This window comes from Larimichthys crocea, chromosome XII, assembly GCF_000972845.2.
Source record: "Larimichthys crocea isolate SSNF chromosome XII, L_crocea_2.0, whole genome shotgun sequence".
Taxonomy (NCBI): Eukaryota; Metazoa; Chordata; class Actinopteri; family Sciaenidae; genus Larimichthys; species Larimichthys crocea.
Genome location: NC_040022.1, coordinates 8,088,283 through 8,114,773, shown reverse-complemented (window position 1 = coordinate 8,114,773; position 26,491 = coordinate 8,088,283). Strand labels below are relative to the sequence as shown.

The following is a 26,491-nucleotide window of genomic DNA, read 5'->3' as shown; positions in this document are numbered from 1 at the left end:
ATACAAATGCAGTATAATAATTAGACTATCGGTGTGTCTTAAATCAATTCCCACGGTGGCATTGTAACATCAAGGTGGTAATTGTTGCGAAAGGTGAAGTCTCGTCAAGAATCGTTCATCGCAGTGCACATCATCATCATCATCCTCATCATCATCATCATCACCACTCCTGCGCGCTTGTGTCGGACACGGACGGAGCGAGCACAGAAGCTGCTGCTGTGTTCAGAAAATGGCCGACAGATTTTCTAGGTTCAACGAAGATCGTGATTTCCAGGTAATGCATGCCAGACGACTGACTGATTTGCAGACATAATTTCTTTCAGCCCGTTAGATGCATTGGCGCACACACACGGAGGATGAAGGACAGAGGGTTTCTCGCTTCGTGCGTTTTGTGTCTCCACGTCCGCTTGGCTAGCACTGCAAGCTAACCGAGCTAAGGCTAGTGAACGCTGTTGCACTGCGGCTCTTTTGAATTTAACTTCCCCCCTTTTTACGTCTGCCTGCTATATTTGACTCCTCATGCACTGTAACATTATGCTTAGTGCGCGACCTGCTCAGCCGTACAGCAGCATAATGTACACACTGAAGAGCTGGTTAGTGACCTTGGTTATTTATCGACATATGCTAACGATGGAGAGCTAGTTAGCAGGGGAGCTAACTCGTACGCACATTGGTTTGTAAGAAATGGCTGCATCATTTTGACAACTTGGATACAGCAGCCGCAGCTAGTTAACACGCTGAGCTGACCTATTTATAAGTCAACTATCTGTCTGTGCTGTCGTTTAATAACATTACGTGAAATTATCTCTTTTATATATATATATGATATGCGTGAATGTGGGGCGATAGGTTTGAGATAAACAGACGTCCTTGGACACATTTCTCCTAATAAAAATGTACATAACATTGTGTTTTTTCCTTTTTTTGTAAAGGTAGCACCATTTCACCGGTGTTTTTTAAAATTATTTTAATGTCGACTTACTTTAATCTTGATTTTTTTAAGTTAAGTTAAACGTACAAAGCAAATCAGGCTGATAACAAGTGTTTCTTATATTTCTCTTTACTTGTGTGAAGTGTTTAAATCTGTCCCTACTGCACATTAATAACATTGTTTTGTTTTGTTTTTGTGTGACATGACGTTATTTCAGGCTGTGTCCAACAACAATAGAGTGCCAGGAGCTGAGTTGTTGAATTTCACAACCCACGTATGAGCTTGTTTGTCTTTGACTTGCCTATCTGTGATCTAAGACCGCACCCAGCGAAAAAGCTAAACACAACATTACTGACGACACTACAAAGTGTGCTTAATGCGTGTTTGTACTTCTCTCATCAGTCATTCATCGGTTATTTCCTTTCGAATCCCTCCTGAAGGCGTTATAATCTCACTGCTTTGCCCGACGTCAGTCATCCATATTTTTAGCCACATAACAGTTTTTTTTTAATTCTTTGACACAATTGTTATTGGCAGGACAGGTAGAAACTGAAGTCGGTGTGTAAGGTGTTGTTTGCCGCATTAATTTAGAGTCATCTTATCAAACAAAGCCAACTTCAGTCAAGAGTTTTCACGGGACATCGCTGCTTTTTCTCTCCTGTGTGACTTTGTGTGCTTTTTTTTTCTTCCTCCCTCAGTGATTTGTGAAGGAAGAGGACAGTTGCCGTATCAACGGTGACGTTCAGGGTCAGAGAAAATGCTTAGATGAATAATCCAAACAGAACCAACACAACCTGTTCTTTCCTTACATTGTGCTGACGGCGGTTTGTTCCGTCATTTACGCCCCATTAAAAAAAAAAAAGGACAATGAAGCCACCGGTGTTAGTAAAATGTCTTTTGGTATCGTAGAGAATAAAGGTATTTGCTGTAGTAATGATGTGACGTGAAACAAGTGCATGCATAAGAAACTGCTCCTCTTCTTAACCTCTGTACCGACTGTGTAGGTGTCCAGTGGGAACTCGGTATTCGGCTATGTTGTCAGTCCGAGGTGAATTGCTGTGTGGCCTGAATGAGTCTGTTGAGGCCGGCTCTGGCTCACCACAGTGGAGCCCTGTGTGCGAGAGATCTGCTGTGAAGGCATTCATATGCTCAGTATTCAGAAAGTTTCTCTCTGACTCCACGGGGTTAAAGCCTGCTGCCAAGCAACACGGCGCAGGAAACACCCACAGATGGTCTCCCTAATATCTAAAGCACAACCAGTCCAACAGCTCTGTCGGCTCTCTGTTGATTTACATTGTCGTTGGAGCAGCTTCAGCATGCGGCTAAACTGGAGCTGCAGAAATGCACGAGGCAATTTATTAGCGTCTCTCATTTCCTAATGAGGGGTGGTACGGAGCATCCATTTCACTGTTGTAGGACAAATGGAAATGTACTCTTGGCGCACGTCGGATGACAAAGCAAAGATCATGGCTGTGGTTTAGAAAAAGAGCAGCAGTATAAATAAGATGTCATCGTGGTCGGCAGGCTGAGCAGAAAGTCATGCGGAGGAGAGACGGGGGGAGGTTGTCATCGATTTTGTTCATAAATAAGTCCTCAGCTCTTCCTCTCTATCTCCCCTTCTCATAATCCCCAGCTTCACTCATGCTGATGAGGGGTCCTGTTTCATCGGAATTAACGACTTGCCAGTGTGGCATCAAATCACCTCATTATTATGGGCTGTTTTTAAGCAGTTGCTTATCTCTGCAAAACCAGAGTCCCGTGGGGAACGTTTGCGGGGGGGGGGAGTAAATCCTCTTGCGTGGTCCAGCACATGTTAGCATTGTCTTCTCACATTTGTTGCACAGTTTTTTTTGTAGCTGCAGACCGCAGAACATTTTTCAGTCTCTCATTGATGGAAGGGAAAAGTCTGTATCCCGCTGTGCAATTCCCAAGCCTCAAATATACATGAAAGGATAAGCTAGAACCTCATTTAGTTGTATGTTTTGAGTGCAGTTACACCGTCTACCCATGTCTTATTGCTAGTAGCTGGAACCTGCTAATAAATAATAAAATACCACAGACTATTTTTGGAGTCTTTGAGTTTTCTGCTTGTGTGAAGGTCGGGAGGAAACGGACTCCCAAACATGACCTTCTTTTCTCCTCTGCTGCTAAAGAGAGGAAGCCATCTGTCTCAGAGCAGAAACTGCTCTATAAACACGCCGCTTTTGGTTGGGGAGCAAGCCCATTACTCACTCTGTGTCCCAGCCGGGGCGCCGACTTAAACATAAACGCTCAGTTTGTATGTAAAGCTATGCTTCGAATTCAGATAACAAATAACTAAAGAACAAAGTCTTCTGTCACCGCTGGAATAAATTTGCCAAGTAAATGTTTAATCATGGCAGAATCTGCGATATAGAGATGTTTCTCTGTTTTTACAGTAATATACTGTACATTCTTTAGAAATATCTCTTCATATAGAGTAAACAACATTGTTGTTGATCAAGATATGGCATGACTAAAAAATCAACTTGTTCCTCACTTGTAGTTACTGACCCAAAGCACGGCTCTTGATGATCACACGGCAAACTTCTATAAAATGTCCATTTTCCAAATGTAAGTGTCTTTTTAAAATGAGATTTTAAATGTGTCACTCAGGGTGGGAATCACTTTGACCAGTATGAAGAGGGCCAGTTGGAGCTGGAGCAGGCGTCCCTGGACAAGCCCATCGAATCGGTAAGGCTGCATCTATCATCCCGCACCATTGGACCAGCTGTGAGAGTGGATGATTGGTCCAGGGAGGAATAAGAACCACACCTTTTTTTTTTTTTTACTCCATTCATTCTGTCCATGTAGACACATCCAGTGTTTTCTTGAACACACTTTTGCCACCTAACATTTAGTATCACTTGTCTCATTGTCCATTAATTGCCCCTTTAAGCCCCTTCACTTCCCATGTCCTCTGCCTACTCCATTTCCTGTGTGACAGTTAAAAAAAATATGATGTATATGCTAGATCTTCCTGTTTTATGTAGAGCTTAGAGATAAACATTTGATTTTTTTTTTGTATCAGTCTCCCATTAGTCATTGTTAGTCATCTTAGCACTATGAGATGAGATGACTCTGAAAGCATGGAGTGGATAAAGCACGGCCTTTAATGGCTGTTTTCTAAATACTCTAGCTGTTCATCCATTTTAAACTCAGTCACTAGAATTTGCATATTTGATCATGACCGAAAATGTATCCTGGATACCGGACATATATCTGCTTTGAGTGAGCCCTGCGGTTTTGTTATATTTGTATGATACATTGACGATTATGTATTCAAGCACAGTGTCATTTTAAAATGCATTGAGAGGGGTCTGATCATATAAAACCCTCCTTAAATAAGAACATAGCAGATGTTGCAGGGCAGATTTGGATTTAAAAACAGCCTAATTAAGTAGATTAGACAATTATATGAATTAAATGTGTGATTATTTTTGCAGTGGCTCAAATGTTTCCGTGAATAAAAAGTGGGCGGTGCTTATTCCACTCCGTTTAGCAAACAAGAGAGTGCATATTAGATGGTGTGAATGGCTACATTTGTGTTTGAGAGAGTGTGTTTCTATGTAGCTTTAGAATTTCTGTGTTAGTGTATAGTGTTTGTGTCTATAGGACAGTTATCTTATTGTACACAACTTGGGGTGTTCGACATTTCTCTCCTGCAGCGAATTGGCCCCTATTAGCTAAGCAGCAATGACCCGGTTTGTATTTGCACGCTCTGCTTTCTTACTCCTATCTTTAGGGTCCTTGTAACGCTTCTCTTGACTGTCTATTCTCTCTCTCTCTTTCTGTCTGTTTCACTCCTGTCACACTCTACATCTATTCTCTCTCTACCTCTCTCGCTCCCTCCCTACTACACAGTGATTCGGTGTACAGTACCCTCTGTCATTCTGTGCTGGCATGGTGCTTGTGCAACTGGGACTGCATTTTTTCGCTGAAGAGGCACATGGATAATAGCGCAGGCAGCTCTCTACTTTCTGTCTTTCCCACTCTCTCCATCCCCTCTCCTGTCTCTGAAGCACTGTGGTGAGCAGGCCCAAACCTCCCCTACATCAGACAGCGTCGCATTACCTCTTTTCCACATTGTGGACGTGCTTTGTGAGCCAAGCAGACGGGATCAGCAAGTTTCGAGCAAAAATAATAGTGCAGTTGTTTTTCCAGCCTGAAACTGATCTAATGAACACTGATGTATAACAAGCCATGTTTAAAAAAATGAATGCAAGTAAACAAAAGTAAAACAGCCCAAATAATTGCTCGCTAAGACAAATTCAAAACACAACAGGAATATTCATAACAGCAAAATAGATGCTGAAGTCATTATTGCTACATTAAGATTGATTAACAGTGCACTAAACAAGGCACTTGAAACATTTATCCTGATTCAGTCAATACCCAGAAATCAATGTAAAAGAGCTGCGGGCTACACATGAATATTACCAGGCGCACGTCTCAAGTTTTTAAGCAGCAGCAGCATCCTTGCCTGGAAAAACACCATTGGCTTCATGATCATATTTGTCGCCCGAACATGTGTTTTCCGAGGACATCACTTATTTTCTTTCTATGTATGACGTACTTTCTCAAAGGCACACAAAAATCCGCACTGTGTGTGGGTGGCGGAGAGAGCGAAAAGAAAGGGAGAGAGGTGGCCTGCTCACCTGGCTTGAGTGGCTCTTTTTGCTCCTGCGCTATTATTTGTGGAGGGGCGCTGAGGGCCGCGCTGCAGCATCGCACAATTCTACACACATCCGTGGAAAAAAATGGCCACATCAAGAGACGCCTTCAGCTGTCCACTTTGTCACCAATAATAATAAAACTCGCACACCTGACCTTATTGTCTTTGGAAAGAGCATGCCCAAAGAAGAAGGTGGCAGACTTTTTCTCTACAGGCAAGTAACCATGAAAGTTTGCCACCAAGTAAAACCGTCGGCTCAAACTGAAGATTTAGAGGATTTGGTGACACATGTTGCTACATCAGGTGTGTTTTTCATAATCCAAATTACACAGTCGCTGCTCGAAAAGGCGACCAGGAGAAACAAATCTAATACGCTTCAAAAGAGATCTCATTTGAAATGGATCACTAAAACATTACGCTAAAATCTAAAACACATAAACTAACGTAAGTTATGTAACCATCTTGTTAGGTACACAGGTCTGTCCCTGCCACAGGTGGTGGGATTTCGGGCAGTCGTCCACCAGTGTTAAATCTCGGAGCTGTTACTGAATGCTTCGGCCCAGCTTCTCGGAGCCCCTCCCCTGCCACTTATTGTGTGTGATCTATAGGCAGCTAGAGGTCTGTGGTACTTTATTGGGATCTTTTTTCTCTTTCTGTCTTTCCCCCTTTTGGTCTTTGCTCTTCCTCTCTAACATTGTTTTTGCATTGCATGTGTTAACTTGGTAGCATTCAGTACTATTTTCTCTCAACACTCTGTCCTAATCACTACTACAGTTTTCCTCCCAGACTCATTCCTCCCACATCTCCTGCCCCTACCAGCCCCTCCAACCTACCCTCCTCCTCCTCCTCTTCTTCCCCTTACCTGACCCTGTCCAAGAGCGATATGCAGCGGGCAGCCTCAGAGCCACAGAAACCACACATACACACTGGAAATCTAAGAAACACATGTTTACAGGCCACAGGATGACTACTTGGTAAATCGTTTATCATGTATTTCTTCTTATTCAAGTTGTAGTCATTACTTTTGAATATCTAATATGGATACCGAGCCCATCAGAGCTTTCGATCTATTAAGTGAAGCAGCACAGAAAGGGGACATTTTAGGTTTTAGTATATCAGCTGGTACTGAATTCTTGTCTAAATATTTGAAGTATAAGCCAAACATAGCTCTGTATCAGCGTTAACTGTTAGATGTCTGTCATCTTTTAGCGTTTTTAATTTAAGTACACTTTGATAAAGCTCCAGTTGATGAATAGGGCCTTCAGAATTATGAGGTAAGTATGTATTTTTGAATTGTTACATTTCAACATTTCTATTAATCGGACTCTGCTTCTCTGTCATCATGTAGTTAAATGAAGTCTTGCAGTCCCCTCGCATTCAGCCTGACACATCCACACGCCTTCTGGTTTAGTCGTTTGGCTCTCGGACCACTGAGATAGTTGTTTCCATTTAGTCACACCTGCAGTAGATGAGACTGACTAGGAATGTACGGAGCACCGAATACAGCGAGAGGGAGAGGGAGCTGCAGGGGTTTATGAGGAGCAGCAGGCCCTGTCCACTAGCAGCACTTTGCCAAAAGACATTCCTCAGAGACGTGAGAGAGGATGATGAGTAACTGCAGCAGTCTGCTTCGCTTTTTGCAATACATATTTCTAAAAGGGTCCGTCTCAGTTTTCTTCTCAGATCGTGTAAAAAAAAAAAAAGTGCAAAATCTATGGAAAGTTGCATTACAAATGTAGTTTGGCTTAATTTAGGATCAGTCACTTGTATCACCTGTCATGTGTATTAATATGCCCGTGTTACATCCTCCTTGGTAATCTTAGCCACAGCAATTTTCAACACCCAGACAGGGACACATAAACACATCCCTACTTTTTGCTGCATAGACAAAAGCAATACGATTCCTAAATACTCTGAGGTCTCTAGGTGAGGTCCCCTGCATATCACTTCCCTGACCCATTTCTTCTGCCATGCACTGTGCTGCCATGCACAGTGCATACTTTATAATAATAATAAAAAAAACAAAAAAAACACCCCCCCTCTTGTAGATCTCTTTTGTTTGGATAACATTTTCTATTTTTCTTTCTCCTGTATTAACAGTCAGTTGGTGGATTTATTGACATGCCTACCTTTTTTCTGTTTGTATACAGTGTTATGTTTGTTTAAAAGCAGAGAGAGATTTGCATTTTTTAAGAACTAGAGAAGAAGTAGCAGAATTGCAGTTGAAAGCGTTTGGCCGGTTTCTTACGTTGTGTCACGTGTGACTGTTTTTTTGACAGCCCAGTATTTTAAAGCCAGGTTCGTATGGAAATGCCTTCACTCCACTTGCACTGCTGTTGGACTCGCCGTTGTTGCTTTCATCCGTCTGTCTGTCTGTCTATTCTTTTGGTGCACTCATCTGTTGTTCAACACGCAGTCTGCGCCTCATCTCCGCCCTCTAACCTTTGCTGAGCCCATTTTGAACTAATCTCTTTTATTAGTGTCAGCGTTTGCGACTGGTGCCTCATCCAACCTGCCCTTTTTTTGTTTTTATTTATTTATTTATTTTTGTTCAGACTTCTCTGATGCAATGAAAAACAAATCAGCTAACAGTTGAGGGTGCATTTTATTTTCCTCCTTGCTCCAAGGCTCAGAGATCAGCTAACCCCCCCCACCACCCTAAATCAATATAAATGTCCATGTGTAGAGTGTTACTGCACCATAATACTGCAGTAAAGGGACAGAAGCATACCCAATGTCGGTTGGAGGGGAGGCGTTCACTGCAGCAAAATCTGCAGTGTTTCCCTACACAGTGAAGACAGGGGGCATGTTATATCCACCAGGGGGGAGGTAGAGCCACACAGCCTCTAATTCTGTGGATCTTATGACATGTCCACGAACTGCCAAGCCAGGGACATCTTATTTAACACAGCATGTTAACCTTAAATGTCGTAGTTAAGATGCAGACAGGCTGTCTCCAGTTCTCTTCCCACCATTTTGAGGCCCAGCACAGATTCCTGTCTTATCTCATCTCACAGTGGAAGAGATCCGACTGTCGCAGAGAGTAAGCACAGCTCGTACACCCATGGAAAAAAAACAGGAAGTAAAGCCTCTCTCTTGGGTTTTTCCAGGCAAACACCAGCCAGTTGTTTTGGATAGATTTATTCCAAGTCATCAAGATTGCAAAGTGGTATATCACAGTTTTCACAACCGACATAAATGATGATAAATTAGGGCAAAGGAAGGCAACAGTTTGCTCTGAAATACCAACAGCGGTTGACAAAAAAAAGATAATGCCAAATGAGACCTTGTGGGCGGAGATGCAGTGTCTGCTGTGTGTGTGACTACCACTCCCCTTCACATGCACTAACCCATACAAGCCCAGCTCCACCTCCACCACCCTAGAAACTCACCTCCACCATGGCTCAGCCTGCTCTGTTCTGCCCCCCCACCCCCGTCCCGACCTCCTCTTTTTTTTTTTTTTTTTTTTTCTAAATCAAAGAGAACTAGTTGAGCCTCGTTGAGCCATCACCTTCCTCTTTGTGCCTGATCCACCTGACACTAACACAGCTGGAGTTGTGTTAACCCCCCGCCATCCACCCCCCAGCCCGCCCCCACCCCTCTGTATGTGTACCATTCACTGTGCGCTACTAACACCGACGATCCTTTTTGTTAAAAAGCCTTTAACAAAAAGCTGCATGCTGTTTTGTTCCAACCCCTTCACTTTCTCTTTGTGAAAGTTGATGTAAATCTCTTTGTGATTATAAATATCCTTTTGGTTTGGTTTGTATGTTTTTTTTTTTATTATTTATATATTTATTTTTGGTAGAATGCAGCACTCTGGTGAATGTTAGACAAGCTTGGAATAGTTATAATCACAACAGAAAAAAAACACACTGCTTATTAAGAAATCTCATCGTTTCCTGTTTATTTGTGCTTGAGGATGTACTGTAGTGTGTAGTGGTGGGACGGTCTTGCATTTCACTTAATGTTTTTTGTTTTCTTGCTGACCCATACTAGTGATATAATGACCTCAAACATGCACATTTGGCCCCAGAGTGTGCTTTGAATTCCTGTCGTGTTTGTTTTCGCACTCCTCTTTAGCCTCTCTGATTCATTATCAGTTGCCTGATCCCATCTACATGTATATTTGTCATAGCAATCATTAGTATTAAAAGCAGAAAAATAATAAAGTGGACCACCTCAATGTGGCCGCACACTGCTTAAAAATGTGTCTCAGCTGTTGTAAAAGCTGCTGTGCAAGCATAAAAACTACCTCGCAGGCTTGTCAAGGCCATCATAGTTTGTGAATACTAATGATACCTATGAGAATAATTAAATCAGAGGCATGCTAACCGCATAACCTTGTGTCTAACAATGTTTCGTGAACATGGTTGCCGACCAGAGAATTGATAAGACACCGGAGATGCTGGAGGTGTACAAAAACATGCACGACAGCTATTTCTGGTATACGTAATGGGGCTACATGCACACAATGTCTCCCTCTTTTCACCTGCACACCCACACATCCCCCTCACACGTGCATATTCTGTCCACCCTGGGCCTTGTAATGGTAATCCAAGGCCCATTAGCTCCACTCCTGTCTTCTTCCTCTTGCTATATTTTTTTGTGACAGCTGCATATGTTTCATGGTGCCTCCCCCCTCGTCATTGTTACGGAATCACAGCAAGCTTGGAGTTTCTGGTCTTTTTGTTTTTTTTGTTAATGCAAGATTTCCATACCTGTTCTGTGTCACTTTTCTTTGTGTACTAAGATCTTGCTCTGTAGTGGTTCATATATGTATGCGTGTGATACATATATTGCCCTCTCCTTACTCCTCCTCTTAACTTCTCAGTTAGTGGATGTGACTTGATGTGTTATCTTTATCATCCAAAAGCATAGAAATACCCATGCCCAATTTCTTTGCCTTTTGAAAAAATAAATAAATAAAGGAAAAAAATGTTTTTCAAAGGGCACTCCTACTATAGGAGGGTATCCTGTAGTTTATAGGCTACACATAGCCTCATCAGTATTCATCATAGTGGAAAAGCCTACCCTTCCTCTCAGCCTCCCACCTTCTATCCCCCTCTCCAACCCCCCAACCGCCCTTACCACTCCTTGTGCTGGAAGACACTGATGTTACACGCTGTAGGTGATGTGGATGACGATAATGATGATGGTGATGGTGGTGGTGGTTGTGCTGATGATGATAGCGTGATCTGAGTGTTTTTTTGTTTTTTTTATTTTGTTTGTTTGTTTGTTTGCTTTTTTGACCAGTGCCCACGGGGAAAAGCTCCTCTTATTATTGGAATATTTTTGGTTTTTTTCTCCTCTCTTCTCTCTGCTAGGATAACATCGGGCACCGGCTGCTTCAGAAACATGGCTGGAAGTTGGGGCAAGGCCTTGGCAAAACCATGCAGGGTAAGGACACACTCGTCTGTACACCTATGTTCAATGTATGCTGGTGGTACTGAGCCACTACCCTCTGTCATTTTCTTTCCCCTCACATTTCCAGGTTTTTTCTTTTTCCTTTTTTTTCCTTTTTTTTGTATCAGCAAATTTTCTTTTCTCTTCACGTTCTTCCTCTGATCTCTCCCTTTGTGTCTGTTGCGGGGTAAAACTATTTTTTATTGAAACATAAAATTCCAGTTGTTCCTGTAACTCTTAAGCTGCTGTTCCCTTGAACTTGAAGCGGGAGGAGCATGTTCCCGAGGCCCTGTAAAGGATGAAGGCAGGGACTCCGGGGGGGTTGGGAGATGCAAGTTAAAGCGTTTGTCTTCCAATCATGTATTTAGTTTACAGCAATTTGAATTGAAGTGGGCTTTTCCCCCCTTCAGAATCACAGTTCATTTGGATAACTGTTCACATCAACTTGCTTTAGCCAACCAGCTTCAAGGAAGCTGAAGGTTATGGACTGTGGATCGCTGATGTTGCCAGCACGCAAGTCTTGTAACTTCTCCAGATCTTTCTCTGAACCGTGGCTTAAAAACAAAACATCATCTGGATCAGCTTACAATGGCAGGTTTATATCTTGCTTACAGGAGCTAAATGTTGCTGTCCTGTTGTTGGGCAAGTGATGGAGAAGTGGTAACTAAGAGCACATGCTTGACCCTGGAAACACAAACCAGCAACAGGTCAGCTCTGTCCAACGTGGCTGCATCTTTGTAGGAATATAAAGCACTTGAAGTAATAGGCAAAAGACTGTTCATGGGCCTCGCCTTGGCCAGTTGTATTTACAATTACAGGCCAGTCCCCTCTGGCAATGCAATTCGACCCAATCCAGATACACAGGACCTTCTGGATTTTGTTTGTGCCTAAGGGTTTTACTAGACTTGCAGTGTCTTAATATATAAACATTAGGAGTTTTCTGTATAATAGATTGAGGATTGTTGTCTCTTGTGTGTAGTGATATAGATATATCCCATTAAAAAAAAAAAAAACTCCATAAGATCTACACATTGAATTAATTCTGCAGTCTGTAGAAAGCTTTCAACTCGCTGCATTAAGGAGGTTCCCTTTCTGGAGATAACTGTAATTGGACAGCCTCAGTGATATTGACTTGCTGTAAGAGGGAGTCGGCTGAACAGAGCTGAGTGTGTGGGTTGGACTTGGCTAAACGTCAGCACCTCATTAGCTCAACCCTGCTGTGCCCATTGGCTCAGAGGCAGTGGTGCAGAGCCCTGGCATGCATCCACTGCGCCTCTTCCTGTCCCCTCACCCTGTTTCCTCTCCTCATCAGTAGCTTTATTCTCTATCGTCTTTTATTCCTCTTCATAGCCCTCACCCTTCCCTGCACTTTCTCCAAAGAGGATGATGTGTAGCATTGCCCATGAGTGATGTCATCACTGGCAGGCCAATGAGTCCTTGCAGTCTGCTAATAGTGGAGCTTGTTTTTCCACATTCATTTAGTTTTGGCTACCTCCTCCACCATGTTCTTTTCTGTCCTCTTGGTCGATACCATTTAAACCTCAGATTGTACCCGGTTTCATTTCTGCTCTCACGCAGTCACTTCTGTGCACTTCGTTCCTCTCCGTTGCTTAATTGCAACTCATGCTCAAGTGCATTGCTGTAAACCCAGCAGTAATATTGGCTCAATATCAGCATTTTTTTGGGAAACGCAACTCATTCTGGAAAGTCTCCAGCACACGCCCAAACTATAGACAAGTTAGAGGCTCACACGTGAATCTACATGGGCCCTGTACAGAGTTAGCAAAGTGAAAGAGTCTCAAAAATTGGTTCACGTGTACAGACTTGCGTTTCCATATTTGATTTGTTGGCAGCATAGTTAGAAGAATGCCTTCTTTGTACTTCTGGTAATGAGATTTTCGGTTTGTCTGTCCAACAGTCTGACAACAGAAAGAGAAAATGAATTTTGTCCTTGTTGTGTCGAAACCCACAGTTGTGTAAATGTCACTCGGAGCAGGTGGTGACAAAAACCGGTTTAGCCTGCTGAGACTCAGCAGAGCGTGTCCTTACTTTATCAGACGGTGGCTCTGCTGCTTAATTTGGTTGTCAGTGAACCAAAACAATAGGAGAAAGAAAGAATGTATCCCTTTTCATACCGTTGTGTGGTCTGAGAAGTCAGTCTCACATGTAAATGTAGAAAATGCTCTTACAGCTGAGCGCGTCTATGCGTGCTCACGTCGATGGTCTTACATTTAGACATTAAATGTTGATTGTGTGTATTAGTGAGCTTCCAGAGACACAGATCTAATGACTGGTTGTTGAGCTGCGCCGCGGCTGCCCTAGCACCTCTTGTTCATGTACATATATGGCCTCTGTTCCCCGTGTCATCTCGTAGGTATTCTCAGCTTGACCATGGCCAAGGACAAGAGTAGAGCTTTGTTCTGGGCAGGTTGACAGTGTATGGAGAGTAACAACACAGCAGTCTTTCTTTCTTTTCTTTTTTTTAAGCCTAGCATTAAGCGTTCATCATTATTTATTTCCATCTGGCCTTGAACAGCTGAGCAGCCATCTATTTGATGCAATAAGGATTTGTGCTTCGTGTGGAGGAGAGAAGAAGTTGCAGGCGTCGGCTGTGCTCTTGTTTTGTGCTGCTGGCAACACTGATGTGTGGTTATGTAAGCATCCTGCTCTGTGGACAGATGATACTGCGGCAAAATCGTGTCCAGTTGTTGTTGTTGTGTAGGAATTAATGGCCTGCTGTTGGAGCCCACTGTCTCTGTTCAGATTGTCCTAATGTACTTAGGAGTAGGTTCACAACACAATTGCACCCTTGCATCTCATTGAAGTCTGCTGGATAATCATTATAATCTTCCTCTCCTTTCCTGTCCTCCTTGCCAGAAGAGAAGGTTTTTTGAATTTTGAAGTGAAAGCATTGTGTCCCCTTTTTAAGTTTTTCACTGTATTGACTTTGTTCTTATTCTTCTTTTGTCCCTTTTGCCCCTTTTTAGGTAAGGTTTGTTGGACCCCCTCTGTATGTCAGTATGTGTGTGTGTGTGTGGGTGTGTTTTCTTTCTCCCACTCTGCAGTTGACCTCAATGTAACATCCCTTTTACAGTGTACTGTAGGCTAATGGCCTCTATCAGCTTCCTCCTCTTTGCTTCATAATCACTTAACCTTTATTTCAATCTGCACAAGTGTAAAGTGCTTCGATTTGAACAAAGAACAAAAATCCATTTGAAATCAAGATAGATTTAGGAAGCCATGATTCCATCACATCCCTTAGAATCATCATCTTCACGTATGTTAGATTTTATTTTTTATTTTTTTCCTCTTTGAGTTTCCGTTGCTGCTGTCGGGTATCTGATTGGCTGTAACCACGGCTCAGACTTTGAATGGCTTGCAGAGTAGACAAGTTTCCCCCCACCCCCTCTGCTTGTTTGCCTGTTTCTACCTCCAAACCTGTGAAACTTGTGTGTATGTGCGTGGTTCATCATGTGGGACTGAGATGCGTGTGCGAGCGTGTCTGTTACTGACCGGGCCATAGAGTCAACTTACAGGGAAAAACCTCACCACCCTTCTACACCCTGAATGTCTCTGTCCCCATGGTTACACGCTCCCGTTCCTCCCCCCGTTTCTTTGCCCCTACTGCACAGCATGTTTGTCCCAGAGGTGCACTCCTGCCTGCCTCAAACTGTCACACTCACCTGGGGCTTTAAGCAGTGTTGGAGGTAGCACACTGAAACACTACTTTCACGTGATAGAGTGAAATGTAACACTCCAGAAGGGGCGCACAGTTCACATTTTTTTTTAAGTGTACTTTGGTTAAAACTGCTGCTTCATAGCAATACAGAACCTGCTCTAAGCACTGCTCAAAGCCTTGCTGGCTCTTTCCTCAGGTACATTTTTATGTGTGTCATGTGTTCACTTGTTCCGGGGGTTTAGCACATCCCAAAACAAGCTTGCTGGCTGTTGTAGCTAGCGAGGAAATGAAAGAATCTCAGGGGAGATTTTCTAACTGGGCTGACAAGCGTCTGCGAGGCAAAAAGCTCAAAGGGGGAAAATGGTGGTCATCCCTAGAGGCATCTCTCATCTCAGACTGAGATGTTTAACCAGACACTCCAAAAAGTCTAACGTGGATACTTTTGATTCACAACTTTGGTTGGACGATACGCTTATCCTTTTATCTGTCAGGATTAATATGCCATCAGACTCACCCAGCACGGCTCCTCCCAAAAGTAATTATCTCATGGGGTTTAAAATTTTTTTTCTGCTTGGTGATAAATCAACGTTTGCTGGGTTTGAACTGATACAGGGTAAAAGCACTTTTGGCGTACTTTGTAAGGGGGGGTGGTAGTTTGGTATGTTCGGGGCACGTTCTGGTTGAGAAAATAAGATAACGCCAGGCTAGGGGCCTGGGGACTGGGACGAACGGTTGGGAAGAGAATGGTGAGAGGAAATCCCTGTAAGCATCTAGCCCTGAGTGAAGGGATGAGGGGGGTGGGGAGGGTGACACACTGATGCCCCTCTGGTAATAAACCCCCCCCCCCTCTCCTAAACCCCACAACCACACTCCCAACCCCACCCTCCCTTCTCTATGTGCCTCAATCTTCCTGCTTAACCAATTGGTGTTTCTTTTTTACAGCGATTTGATCCTGCCCATGTTGTGCTGATGGTAAACTTAGTGGTAAATGTTATTTTATCCCCCAATTGAATTGTTTTTTTTGTTTTGTTTTTTAATTATTATTTTGTTTTAATTTCTCCCATTATTTGTTTTCCTCTCATCAGAGCACCAATGCTACATAGGCTTTCAATTCTCTCTGTATTAGTCCTCATTCTGCTGCTTGTATATTATCATGCATATGTATTACTCTTAGAACATTGTCATTTTGTTTGTTTTCAGTTTTTTTAAACCTTGTGATTCACACCCTGTGATTTAGATGCACATTGTTTTTGTCTGGTCCCTTTCTTTTCCACTGGAATGGGTAATGTGGAAGTATTGTCACTGTGTTTTTAAAGATTGGTGATAGTTTTGGGATGACTGTAATTGTTCATTAATCTTTAATTCTGGGCCAGGCGTGTGACTCCATTCAGACGGACCACTGCAGTGGCTGGCTAACAGAACCGCCCCCTATTTGGTTTCACTTCTCTACCGCGGTTGGGCAAAGAGCGCAAACACACATGTCAGCGGATAGTCTTGTGATCTAGATGTCACACAATTGGTCCTCTTCTCACACCTTGTTACTGGAACACTATGGAAGAATTATCCTATCTTTATTAAGGAGCGTAGGTTTTCAGTTTGAGAGCATGATTTCTCCTTCTTGTGCTCAGATTTATTCACCTCATGCTCACATTTCGTGCTCGCACTCAAGATTTCTGCTGATTTCTTTCTAAATGTGTGCCTGGATTCAAAGATCACATGCTTGTGCTCACATTTCTTCTTCTTGGACACAAACATTTCGCTCGCACTCAAACATATCCTGTGCGCGCTCAGATCTAATGTGCCCGCACTCAAAACAAGCACGTCCTCTCAGGTTGAAGTGTCTGCTCAGACTGAATGATGTCCCTCCCTGCGCTTAAAATAGTGTGTTTCACCAGCCAATAGGGAGACAGCTAGAGTGTGGACCAATCTTGGGTGTGTTCCTTTGCCCTTTTTGAGGGCGAAGGAACACATTTGAGTGCGAGCGAAATGTTTGTGTCCAAGAAGAAGAAATGTGAGCACAAGCATGTGATCTTTGAATCCAAGCACACATTTTGAAAGAAAGCAGCAGAAGTCTGAGTGCGAGCACAAAATGTGAGCACAAGGTGAATAAATCTGAGCACGAGAAGGAGAAATCAAGCTCTCAAACTGAAAATCTACGCTCTCTAATAAAGATAGGATAATTCTTCCATAGAATAAGGCTTCTGCAACCATCCAATTAGTTAAAAGCCCACCCAGCTGCCAGACACTGCAGTGGGTCTGAGAGTCCAGGCAGGCCTTTATATGTTACAATGCCCATGCATCTATGATTTCAGAATTAATATGTCATTGGGCTGTGATGACTAAATTACTCAAGCAACGCACAGAAATGACAGATATTTATATCAAATAATGGTCTTACTTTCCGCTGTCCAAAAAGGTAAGAATTTGCCAGAAGGGGCCCCATTTCAAGTAATAAGTTATTACATTATTAGTGTATTATACATGTTGTCTCTGGGCTCCTTTTGGCTCAAAGTATTACTTTGGCAGGACAGTGGAAAACGCATCGTAGTAGCCTTCTGTTTTTTCTTTCCATTAGAAAAAACACTTAATTTTAAAGATACTGTGAAACTTTGATTAAATACTTTCAAGCCAAGCGCTTGTAGTTATTCCATATGCCCAATGGTATTCATATAAAATTGATTCATGAAAAAGACAACTAACTTTTAATATGTGGGAGGGGAAAAAAAACTGAAACCAAACTGAATTGATAATCACTATCAGTAAGATGGATTATTGTATCTGGCTGGCAACAGGAGCAGCAGACTAGTCCAAATTCTTTTTATGCCTTTTGTGTTGAGATTCCCCTGTCTATCTGTCTGTCTGTCCCTCCCCCCTTCCTTCTCCTCCTACCCATACCCATGTTTTACCAGGTAAGTATCCCCATCCCTTGCACTGTCACCATGGCGATACCTGGCCTGTGACGTCACTCTGCTGTAGTTCAGTGCTTGTGTCCTTTTTTAATTTTTACTCTGTCTTTCTCTCTGCTTTGTTTGGCTGATTATGAGTGGATTAAGCAATTCTGTGTCAATCTCCAAAGTAGTTTTGATTTTTATATATTTTATATCTTTAATGTTTCATTCTGTTTTTTTGGTTGTCTTTGGTTTGTTTTATTTTTCTACAGTTAATTTCCTTCCGATCTAGCTCTTTTCACAGCTTACACGACATTGCTTAACTAGACAGACGAAAAACAATCTCTCAGATCTAGTCATGATGAGGAACGGGGCCCGGGACAAGGGAACAGATTTGGACCTCAGGACAGTGAAAGGGGCTTGCAAGGGTCAGCCAAGCCTGCAGACATTGCAGAAAGAGATGATGCAAGAGGCCTTAGATAATATCGGGATGCTTTGTTCCCCTCATGGAGGATGTCGCAGTGGCGCTCAGTAAGCACTGGAAGCAGCTGCGCAGGCCTGTTGCAACTCCCTTCACGCTCGCACACCACACACACAGCCCCTCAAGCTGTAGCGTCCTTGATAAACTTGGCATTCTTGTCTAACAGGACTGCAGCAATGAACAGGTAGAGGAGGGGGTGGTGAGTGGTACAACTACACTGAAAGGATATGGAAACAGATTGGCGTTAAGCTGTCAGTCTTGTTTCTTGTTCTTTATCTCTTAGTAAGCCATAGTGCTGAACAACCCTGATGCCCTTGACCTTATTTAATTCACCAGGAATACAGTATTTGCAGCTAATTTGACTAATTCAAAACTGTGAGCAGCCAGGCCAAATGTCATAGGAAGGTTAGATAAATTGTTCTACACTTGATGGCTGCAGTAAGCTGTGAGAATGGCTGGTGTTTGGTTCACTGTAGCTTTCTGGTCTCTTTGCACTTCAAGGCAAAAATTCTCTAACCCCAGCACCCTATGCTCTAAAAGCAGGCTGTCTCCGAGCTGGCCCTCCGTCCCAGTCTCAAAAACTCACCTAGTCCTCTCTCTGTCTCTTTTCCCTCAGGGCGCACCGACCCTGTGCCCATCATCCTCAAATATGATGTCATGGGGATGGGACGGATGGAGATGGAGGTAAGCTGCTGCTTTTTATTTTATCCCCAATCAATTGTTTATGTTGTTCTAATGCTGACATAGTCGAAGGCATCAAGCAGTTTTTAAAATGTGCCATAGACAGACAGTGTACAGCTGTCCTAGTTTTAATATTGGATAAGACTAGTTCTTGGTGCAGCGCTCACCACTGTAATCTCTGACCTGAATTTGCTACAATAAAGTGAAGGCACAACTATTTCTGAGAGAAATATTATAAAGAAGAAAGTTATGACATGTTGCAACACAGGCATCGGTTATTAAGCCAATATTCAAGTGTTCAGTCTCTTTCAGCATGGTACTGAGATGCCACAGGTTAGTTTGTTAAGTTGTTAAGTTTGTTTCTACTCATCTATAGCCACCCCGATGAAGTGTGAGTCCTGTTACTGTTAGTGGAAACAACTAGGAGCAACAGCAGTTCGGCCGCAGAGTTGTGGGCCATTTGGCCACACAAGGTCACATAACAGGATTACCAAATGGTGAAGCTTATACCATATATATTAAAAAAAAAAAATCTGTCCTCAGTTTCAACACTCGCTGCTAAACAGTCACCGAAAGAATTATTGGGTGCTTCAAACACATTCCAGAGGCAGAAATCCTTAACACGAGCCAAAGAGCGGCATGCACAGTGCCAAGTTTCAGCTGGAGTCATGTAAAGCTCAGTCATGCTCATCAGCATTGGACTGTTTAGCAGCGAAAACATTCTCTGAAGTTATCAATCATGCTTCACCAACTGGCAGTCTGACAGACAAATCTGAGTGCTGTGGATGCCAGGAGTGCATTACCCGAATGAATGAATAGTTGCCAAATGCAAATTATTCAGTGCACAAAGATTCATGGTATGGGTTAGGTCCTTTAGCCTCCACTGAATGCTACAACATTTGTGTGAGAGTCTGGATTTGGACCCCCATCACCGACACCTTTTCGAGATGGACAGGCCATAAAACAGAAAATACAGTAACACTAGTCGCCTCAGATGCAGATGTTTCAACTGCTGTTACTGGAATTTCAGTTCCTGTCATAAATCAGATTTGACCGTCACAATTTTGGCTGCATGTCATTCATCCGCCTTAAGGAGGATTGATGCTTCCTACAATCCATCATGTCTTTTAATATTAAAGTCCAACTAAAATGAAATTGTATTTTCTTTTTTGTGCGATACAGCAAACATGTGCTCTGTAAATCAGAAGACATAAGGGAGAAATGTTTTGGTTTCATGATTTTGTATTCATTCTTTGGAATATTGAAGAAATTGATTTAATATCACAAAAGACCTCTTGTTTTCCTTTTTAATAATCAACACATTAACATTACTTTACGCTCCAAAATGACGACTAATTATGAGTGAAATGATGTCTTAGTTGGACTTTAAACATCTGTCAGCATCAGAGACATGTAGGAGGAAACACAAGCAAAACAAACTAACCATTCATAGCCCATGTAGCCCAGATGTCCTAACAACATAACAGCTTGTCCCACACAATGTATCAAATATCTGAAACGCGTAGATAAAGATGAATTTGAACTGCTCTAGGTGAGTGTTTAGTTTTTTTGTGTGTGTGTGTTTTAACTGCTGTGTCCGTCCTTTTAGCTGGACTATGCAGAGGATGCCACAGAGAAGAGAAGAGTGCTCGAGGTGGAGAAGGAGGACACAGAAGAACTGCGGCAAAAATACAAGGTGAGGACCTTCAGTCTTTTTGTCATTCTGATCGTTTTATTCTCTATACTGGTTAGTGGAAGGAAACAAAAGAAAAATACTCTTGTTGATGTCATTTGGTTTTTCATCTACTCTCTGAACACAGTTTAAGATTCATTCACTGATTCCCTTGTGCATTTCCCATTAACAACAGGACCAGATGGAAAAGGAGAAAGCTATTGCAAAGGCTCTGGAAGACCTGAGAGCCAATTTCTACTGTGAGCTATGTGACAAACAATACACGAAACACCAGGAGTTTGACAACCACATTAACTCCTATGACCACGCTCACAAGCAGGTACTTATTATCAATTCTTGCACTCTTATAGGAGATATGCATTAAAAGATAGAAGAAGTGTTTTTTTTTTCTGAGAGAAGTGTCACGTTGTGCTTGGTTTCACCCTGTCCTGTCATTGTCTCTTTTTTGTGCGTAATACAGAGGCTTAAAGAGCTGAAGCAGAGAGAGTTTGCTCGTAATGTGTCATCACGTTCCCGGAAAGGTGGAAAGAAGCAGGAAAAGATGTTGCGCCGATTGCATGAGCTGGCTGAGCAGAGGAAACAACAGGACCGGTAAGAATTTCTTCCCAGAGTGCCCTCTGCTGGCTGGATTTCAAAATAGGTCTGGTAGTCGTACAATTGCCTGTCTGTTTTATTTTGAAGGATCATTGTGTAACTTGTTAGGCCAAACAGAGACCACATCGTAAAACACTTGTTTTGTCTAGAAGACATGTTTTCCAAAATGAAGACAGATACTGCAGCAGCCTCTTCTATCCTTGAATGATATTCTTCTTCTTCAAAACTGAATTGTGAAATTGAGGACCATCAGGATGCTGTCAAGCCCTTATTGCAATGATAAACACAACAAGCATGCAGTTATCCTGTCAAACAGTCAATCTGCAAATATGTCTGGTATTTTTTCATTTATTCCACATGACCTCGTTGTCATGCTTTTGTCTTCCAGGACTCCAGGAAGTGGACCCATGTTCAAAACTACCACAGTGGCCGTGGATGGAGAGAAGGGAGAAGATGGCGACAACATGATGACGCCTGAAAACACTGCTTTGACAGACGGTGCCCCAGATGGATCGCCGTCAGATAAAACAACTGGCCCAGCCTCCCCAAAGCCAGGTCCAACTATCAGCTTCTCTCTGGGGAAGAGCACCTCCTCCTCCCCAACCCCTAGTGGCGCATCCAAAGTCAGTGTATCCTTCTCTTTTGCCAAGAAAGCCCCAGTAAAGCTGGAGACAGCGGCAGCAGTGTTTGCCGATCACGGAGAGGAGGCTATGGAGGAAGAGGAGGGCCAGGAGGTAGAAAAGGCTGGAGCACAAGAGGAGACATCTGGCTGCAGCACAGACAGCCCTCGGGGAGGTGAGGGAGGGGGTGAAGGAGGAGAGGTGATTAGCGTGGCAGGGGTGGAAGAGGCGCAACAGTCTGATGACGGAGGCTCTCTAGCGTCCACTCTCAACAAACTGAAGATGATGATGAAAAAAGAGGAAGGATATGCTGGACAGGAGCCTCAGTACTATCACTACGTTCCTCCAGCTCACTGCCGGGTGAAGCCTCACTTCCAGTTTTTGCTGTTTATGAAGGCTACTGAGCAATGTCAGAGCAAAGAGGAAGAAGATGAGCAGGAGGGGCAAGAGGAGAAAAAGGTCGAAGATAGTTGTGAACAGACGGAGCCGCCCAACATTACAGAGTGCAAGGATGAAAAGGAACACGGTAATGTCACTTTAACTCCTGACCCAGAGCCAGCTCCTCCATCACCTAAAGTGAAGTCGGAGGATTCCTCTCTGTGTGCAGCAGATACAGCTTCCATCGTACCCACTTCCCCTACGCAAAAGGCAGAGAACATACAGGATACTGTGTGCACACTGGATTCCAACTCGGGTCCTAAAATCGCCACAGGTCCCTTTTTCCCAGTTCTGAGCAAGGATGAGAGCACAACCCTTCAGTGGCCCTCTGAGCTCCTCGAATTTACAAAAACCCAGCCTTCTCTGTCTTACAGCTGCAACCCCCTCTACTTTGACTTCAAGCTGTCTCGCAACAAAGGAGCACGTGGAGGGAAAGGTGCAAAGTCCCCTAAGCCTTGTGAAGAGTCTGATGACAAGGGGCAAGAGATCGCTGCCTCAACAGCTGAAGTAGACACAACTACTAAACCTGGGACCAGCACTGACAAAGACAAACCAATGATAAAAGGAGAGCTCGGCCACTTAGAAGGTGACGAACAAAAGCCTGCAACCGGCAGCAGTAGTACCAAGAAAAAAAAGAAAAAGAAGAAGCATAAGAAGTCTGCGAAGCACTCAAAACGCAAAGGAAAAGAAAAAGGAGCAAAAGAAGATGCGGAGGGAGAGACTGAGGCGACACAAGAGAAGCCCAAAAAGAAGAAAAAACACAAACGCAAGAAAAGCAAAAACAAAGCTCCAGATCAAGATGAGGCAACAGGTGATGCAGGGGAAAAGGCAAAACCAAAGTCGGAAGATAAAGCTGTTGCTTCTTCTGTTCAGCTGACAACCGGAGGAGGAGGGGCTACAGGAAATACAGGAGCAGAACTGGGGAAGAGGAAACGTACTACGAAGGAAGTGCCTTGCAAGTCTGGAGCAGAGGAAGGAGGGGCCGGAAAAGGCGCTGACAAGTCCAACTCCTCAGAGGAGCATAGTGGCACCAAGCGACAAAAGACTGACTCCAGTGCACCTCAAAGTGCCTCCTGCTCCACTTCAGCCCAAAAAAGTCCTGGTCCTGGTAGACCTCCCAGCAGTGAGAGTGAAGAAGAAGGGGGCTCCAAGACCCAACGGTCACGTCATCATAGGTCAAGTCCTCGGGAACAACGCCGCCACCATAGTGAGGAATCGAGGCGGTCCTGCAGCCGTTCTTCAAGACGGGGGGATAGACGGGGCAGTAGTCGTCGGCGCCATCGTGGCCAAAACTCCCGTAGTCACTCCTACTCCAGCAGCTCTGAGCGTTCCTCAGCAGGCAGCAGCGCCTACAGCCACCGCAGCCGCAGCTACTCAGACAGCTACAGTGACTACAGCACAGAGGGTCGCAGACGGAGGCACTCCAAGCGTTCGTCAGACTCCGAGTATGAGCGGAGGGGAAGCCGAGGACGTAGACGATCCAGGAGACATCAGTACTCCTCTTCCTCCTCTGAAGACTCCCGCTCACGTTCACGCAGCTACAGCCGCAGAAAGAGGCACCGGCGGCACCATAGGAGCAGCTCAAGGAGCTCTAGTAGCTGGAGCCGCAGCACCAGTGCAAGATCCTGGAGGCGTAGCTATAGCCGTAGCCACAGTTCCGCCAGTCGCTCATCCAGTTCCACCAAAGGTTCCCCTCGCCGACGAGGTCCCAGGGGTCGAGCGGACAGCGACACACACCGCAGAGACTTCATCCGCTCTCGCATCTACCGCTCCCAGTCCCCACGGTCATCTTCATCACGAGGCCTTAACCGCAACACCCATTCATCCAGCTCACAGGCTCTGAGGCCAGGGGGGTCCCGAGATGCAGGTGAACAGAAAAACACCCTTACTGCACGCCAGTTGCTGGAGAAGGTTCAGTCTAAAAAAAGCTCTGATGATTCTGCCACAGGAACAAAATCTGGGATTAAGATTAAGGACCCACCACAGGGCTACTTTGGTCCCAAACTACCCCCGACCCTAGGAAACAAAGCCATGCTGCCACTTTTTGGGAAGCTGCAGGCAGGGAAGAAACCACTGATTCCCCTAACAAGACCCGATGAGGGGGAGAAATCAGGAGCTGGCAAGGGCTCTGAGACTGAGGCCGAGGTTATCCTGGTAGAGCCTATAAGGGAGTTCCCCCCTCCGCCACCACCTCCAGCTCCACCAGTCCAGAAGGTTGAGGAGGCGCCACAAAGCACAGTCGTCCAAGAGGAGACGCCGCAACCCAATACAGAAGCCCAGATGCATCAAGAACCCCGGCCGCTGTTTGAACAGGAGCCTTCCATAATGATGCCCCAGTACCAAGGAGAAGCAGGACAGGACCCTTCTCAGAACCCCATGATGGAAGCCCTCATGCCAGAAATGCAGCAGCAACAGCCTCCAATGCATGCCTATCCTGGTTACCCACCACCCAACCTGGAGGAGGACGGCATGGAGGCAGAGGAGGATGGACTGGCTCCTTTGGAGAGTCAGCCCATTACATTCACACCTGAGGAAATGGAGAAGTACAGCAAGCTGCAACAGGCTGCACAGCAGCACATCCAGCAGCAGCTTCTGGCCAAGCAGGTAAAGACATTTCCCAATGCTGCTGCTGCGGCCGCCGCCGCTGCTGCCGCAGCCGCCAACCTGGCTCCAGCGCCGCCTCCCCCAGCCCTGCAGCAGATCCACATTCAGCAGCCCACTGTGTCTGTAGCCTCCGGCACGTCGATCACCACAGTGCAACACGCCATTCTGCAGCACCATGCTGCCACCGCTGCAGCCATGGGTATCCACCCAGCACATCCCCACCACCCACACCCTGCTCATGCCCAGTTAGCCCAGGTACACCACATTCCCCAGCACCACCTTACCCCCATCTCCTTGTCTCCTTTGGGCCATTCACTTGGTCATTCTCTGGGACACTCACTAGGACATGCTGGACTGATTCCTGCCCACCCAACAGCCTTCCTCTCCGGTCAGCCTATACATATTATCCCAGCTTCTGCACTTCACCACACACCTTTAGCTCTCCACCATGTACCACATGCAGCCCTTTACCCCACTCTTTTCACACCCCGGCCCTCACAGGCTGCTGCAGCAGCGGCTCTCCAACTCCATCCACTGCTACACCCAATCTTCTCAGGGCAGGACCTCCAGCACCCACCTAACCATGGCTCTTGAGTAATGACGCAAGTGAAGGAGTGTACTCACACCACCCCAACCACTGGAAGAAAGACCTAACCGGCTTGGTTTAGGGTTTTAGGATGAAGTCTTTGTGACAACATGTAGACAGTGGGACAGGAAGCTGTCATTAAACCACCATTTTACTGGCCTACACAGTGCAGTAAGTTGTAGCCACAAAGTGGTGCTGACTGTGTTGGGTTCAGAATTGACACTAACATTTTCTTCTTACTCGTGAGTTTTTTTTCCATGTTTTTCCCTGAATTTTTCAAGCAGGGTGTAGATTTACAGACTTCCTCAATCTTGGTTTATACCCACCCATTTGTTTTTGAATGACGCATCAATGAAACCACTGGAAGTGTTTTTGTTTTGTTTTCCATATAAAAATATTCACTTTTTCTTTTCTTTCTTTGCTAATTTAGCAGCCAAAGAGACATTAATGGCTGAAGCTATAAGCAGAATTGTGTTAGGACTATTGTTCTAGAGAGGAACAGCTTTGGTTCTGTAATGTAACGAGACAAACTATTTCATAATTACTGATAATCTCTTTATGTTCTCATATGACTACTTGCTCTCTATTGGATCCTTGGTCTCAAATGATTTGTAATGCAGTAACTTGTACATATATCAGTGTGTAATGTGAAGAATCCCACCAATGATGACCATGTGAAATTACATGCTATGGTGTCTAAATCGGTATGACATGTCACACAAGGACCCCCCCCCTCCCTCTGAGGCAAAGCTCATGTTCCCTGTGGTGAGGGTACACCTGAATGAATTGCACTGAAATCTGTACATCGAGATGGTGCGTTTGCATCATGTAACAATAAGATTGTAGTATACTGCAATAATTGTATTTTTCTGTTTTTAAATTATTTTCCAGAATGCTCTTCAAAAGAAGGGCTGTGTTTTTGCTTTTGTGTAATTTTGTAAATAAAAACTGCTGTAGATTAACCTATTAACATTCTAGAGGTTTGAGGCTGGCGTTGGAAAAAGCAGAATGACGAGATGGACGGGAGGTGGATACGTGTATGTATTTTATCAAGGTTGTTTCTTAAACTACCCCGGCTAAGATGTGCTGGGAGGGCAAAGGAATAGTGATCTGTCAAGCAGTAGCAACTCTGTATTTTTTAAAAACTTACTGTTTCAGCAAATAAAATCTCAAGTTCACGTGTCTTTTTCCATAATA

The 26,491-nt window shown here is 44.2% G+C and overlaps 1 protein-coding gene across 5 annotated transcripts; it reads left to right on the top strand.

The window, feature by feature from the left end:
- The first annotated feature begins 126 nt into the window (after nucleotides 1-126).
- On the top strand, nucleotides 127-26,472 carry gpatch8 (G patch domain containing 8). 5 transcript variants are annotated; one of them, XM_019258669.2, is made up of 9 exons: nucleotides 3,566-3,643; nucleotides 4,618-4,653; nucleotides 7,904-7,922; nucleotides 10,952-11,024; nucleotides 18,695-18,762; nucleotides 20,369-20,455; nucleotides 20,628-20,771; nucleotides 20,913-21,043; nucleotides 21,435-26,472. In XM_019258669.2, the coding sequence occupies exons 4-9, from the start codon at nucleotides 11,018-11,020 to the stop codon at nucleotides 25,300-25,302; spliced, it is 4,305 nt and encodes a 1,434-aa protein (XP_019114214.2). In that variant the 5' UTR covers nucleotides 3,566-3,643; nucleotides 4,618-4,653; nucleotides 7,904-7,922; nucleotides 10,952-11,017; the 3' UTR covers nucleotides 25,303-26,472. The 5 variants fall into 5 exon arrangements, with proteins under 5 accessions (XP_019114212.2, XP_019114214.2, XP_027140831.1 ...); XM_019258667.2 differs by lacking the exons at nucleotides 4,618-4,653; nucleotides 7,904-7,922 and adding an exon at nucleotides 127-274; XM_027285030.1 differs by lacking the exons at nucleotides 3,566-3,643; nucleotides 4,618-4,653 and adding an exon at nucleotides 15,652-15,693 and having other exon boundaries at nucleotides 6,094-7,922.
- Nucleotides 26,473-26,491: the final 19 nt, after the last annotated feature.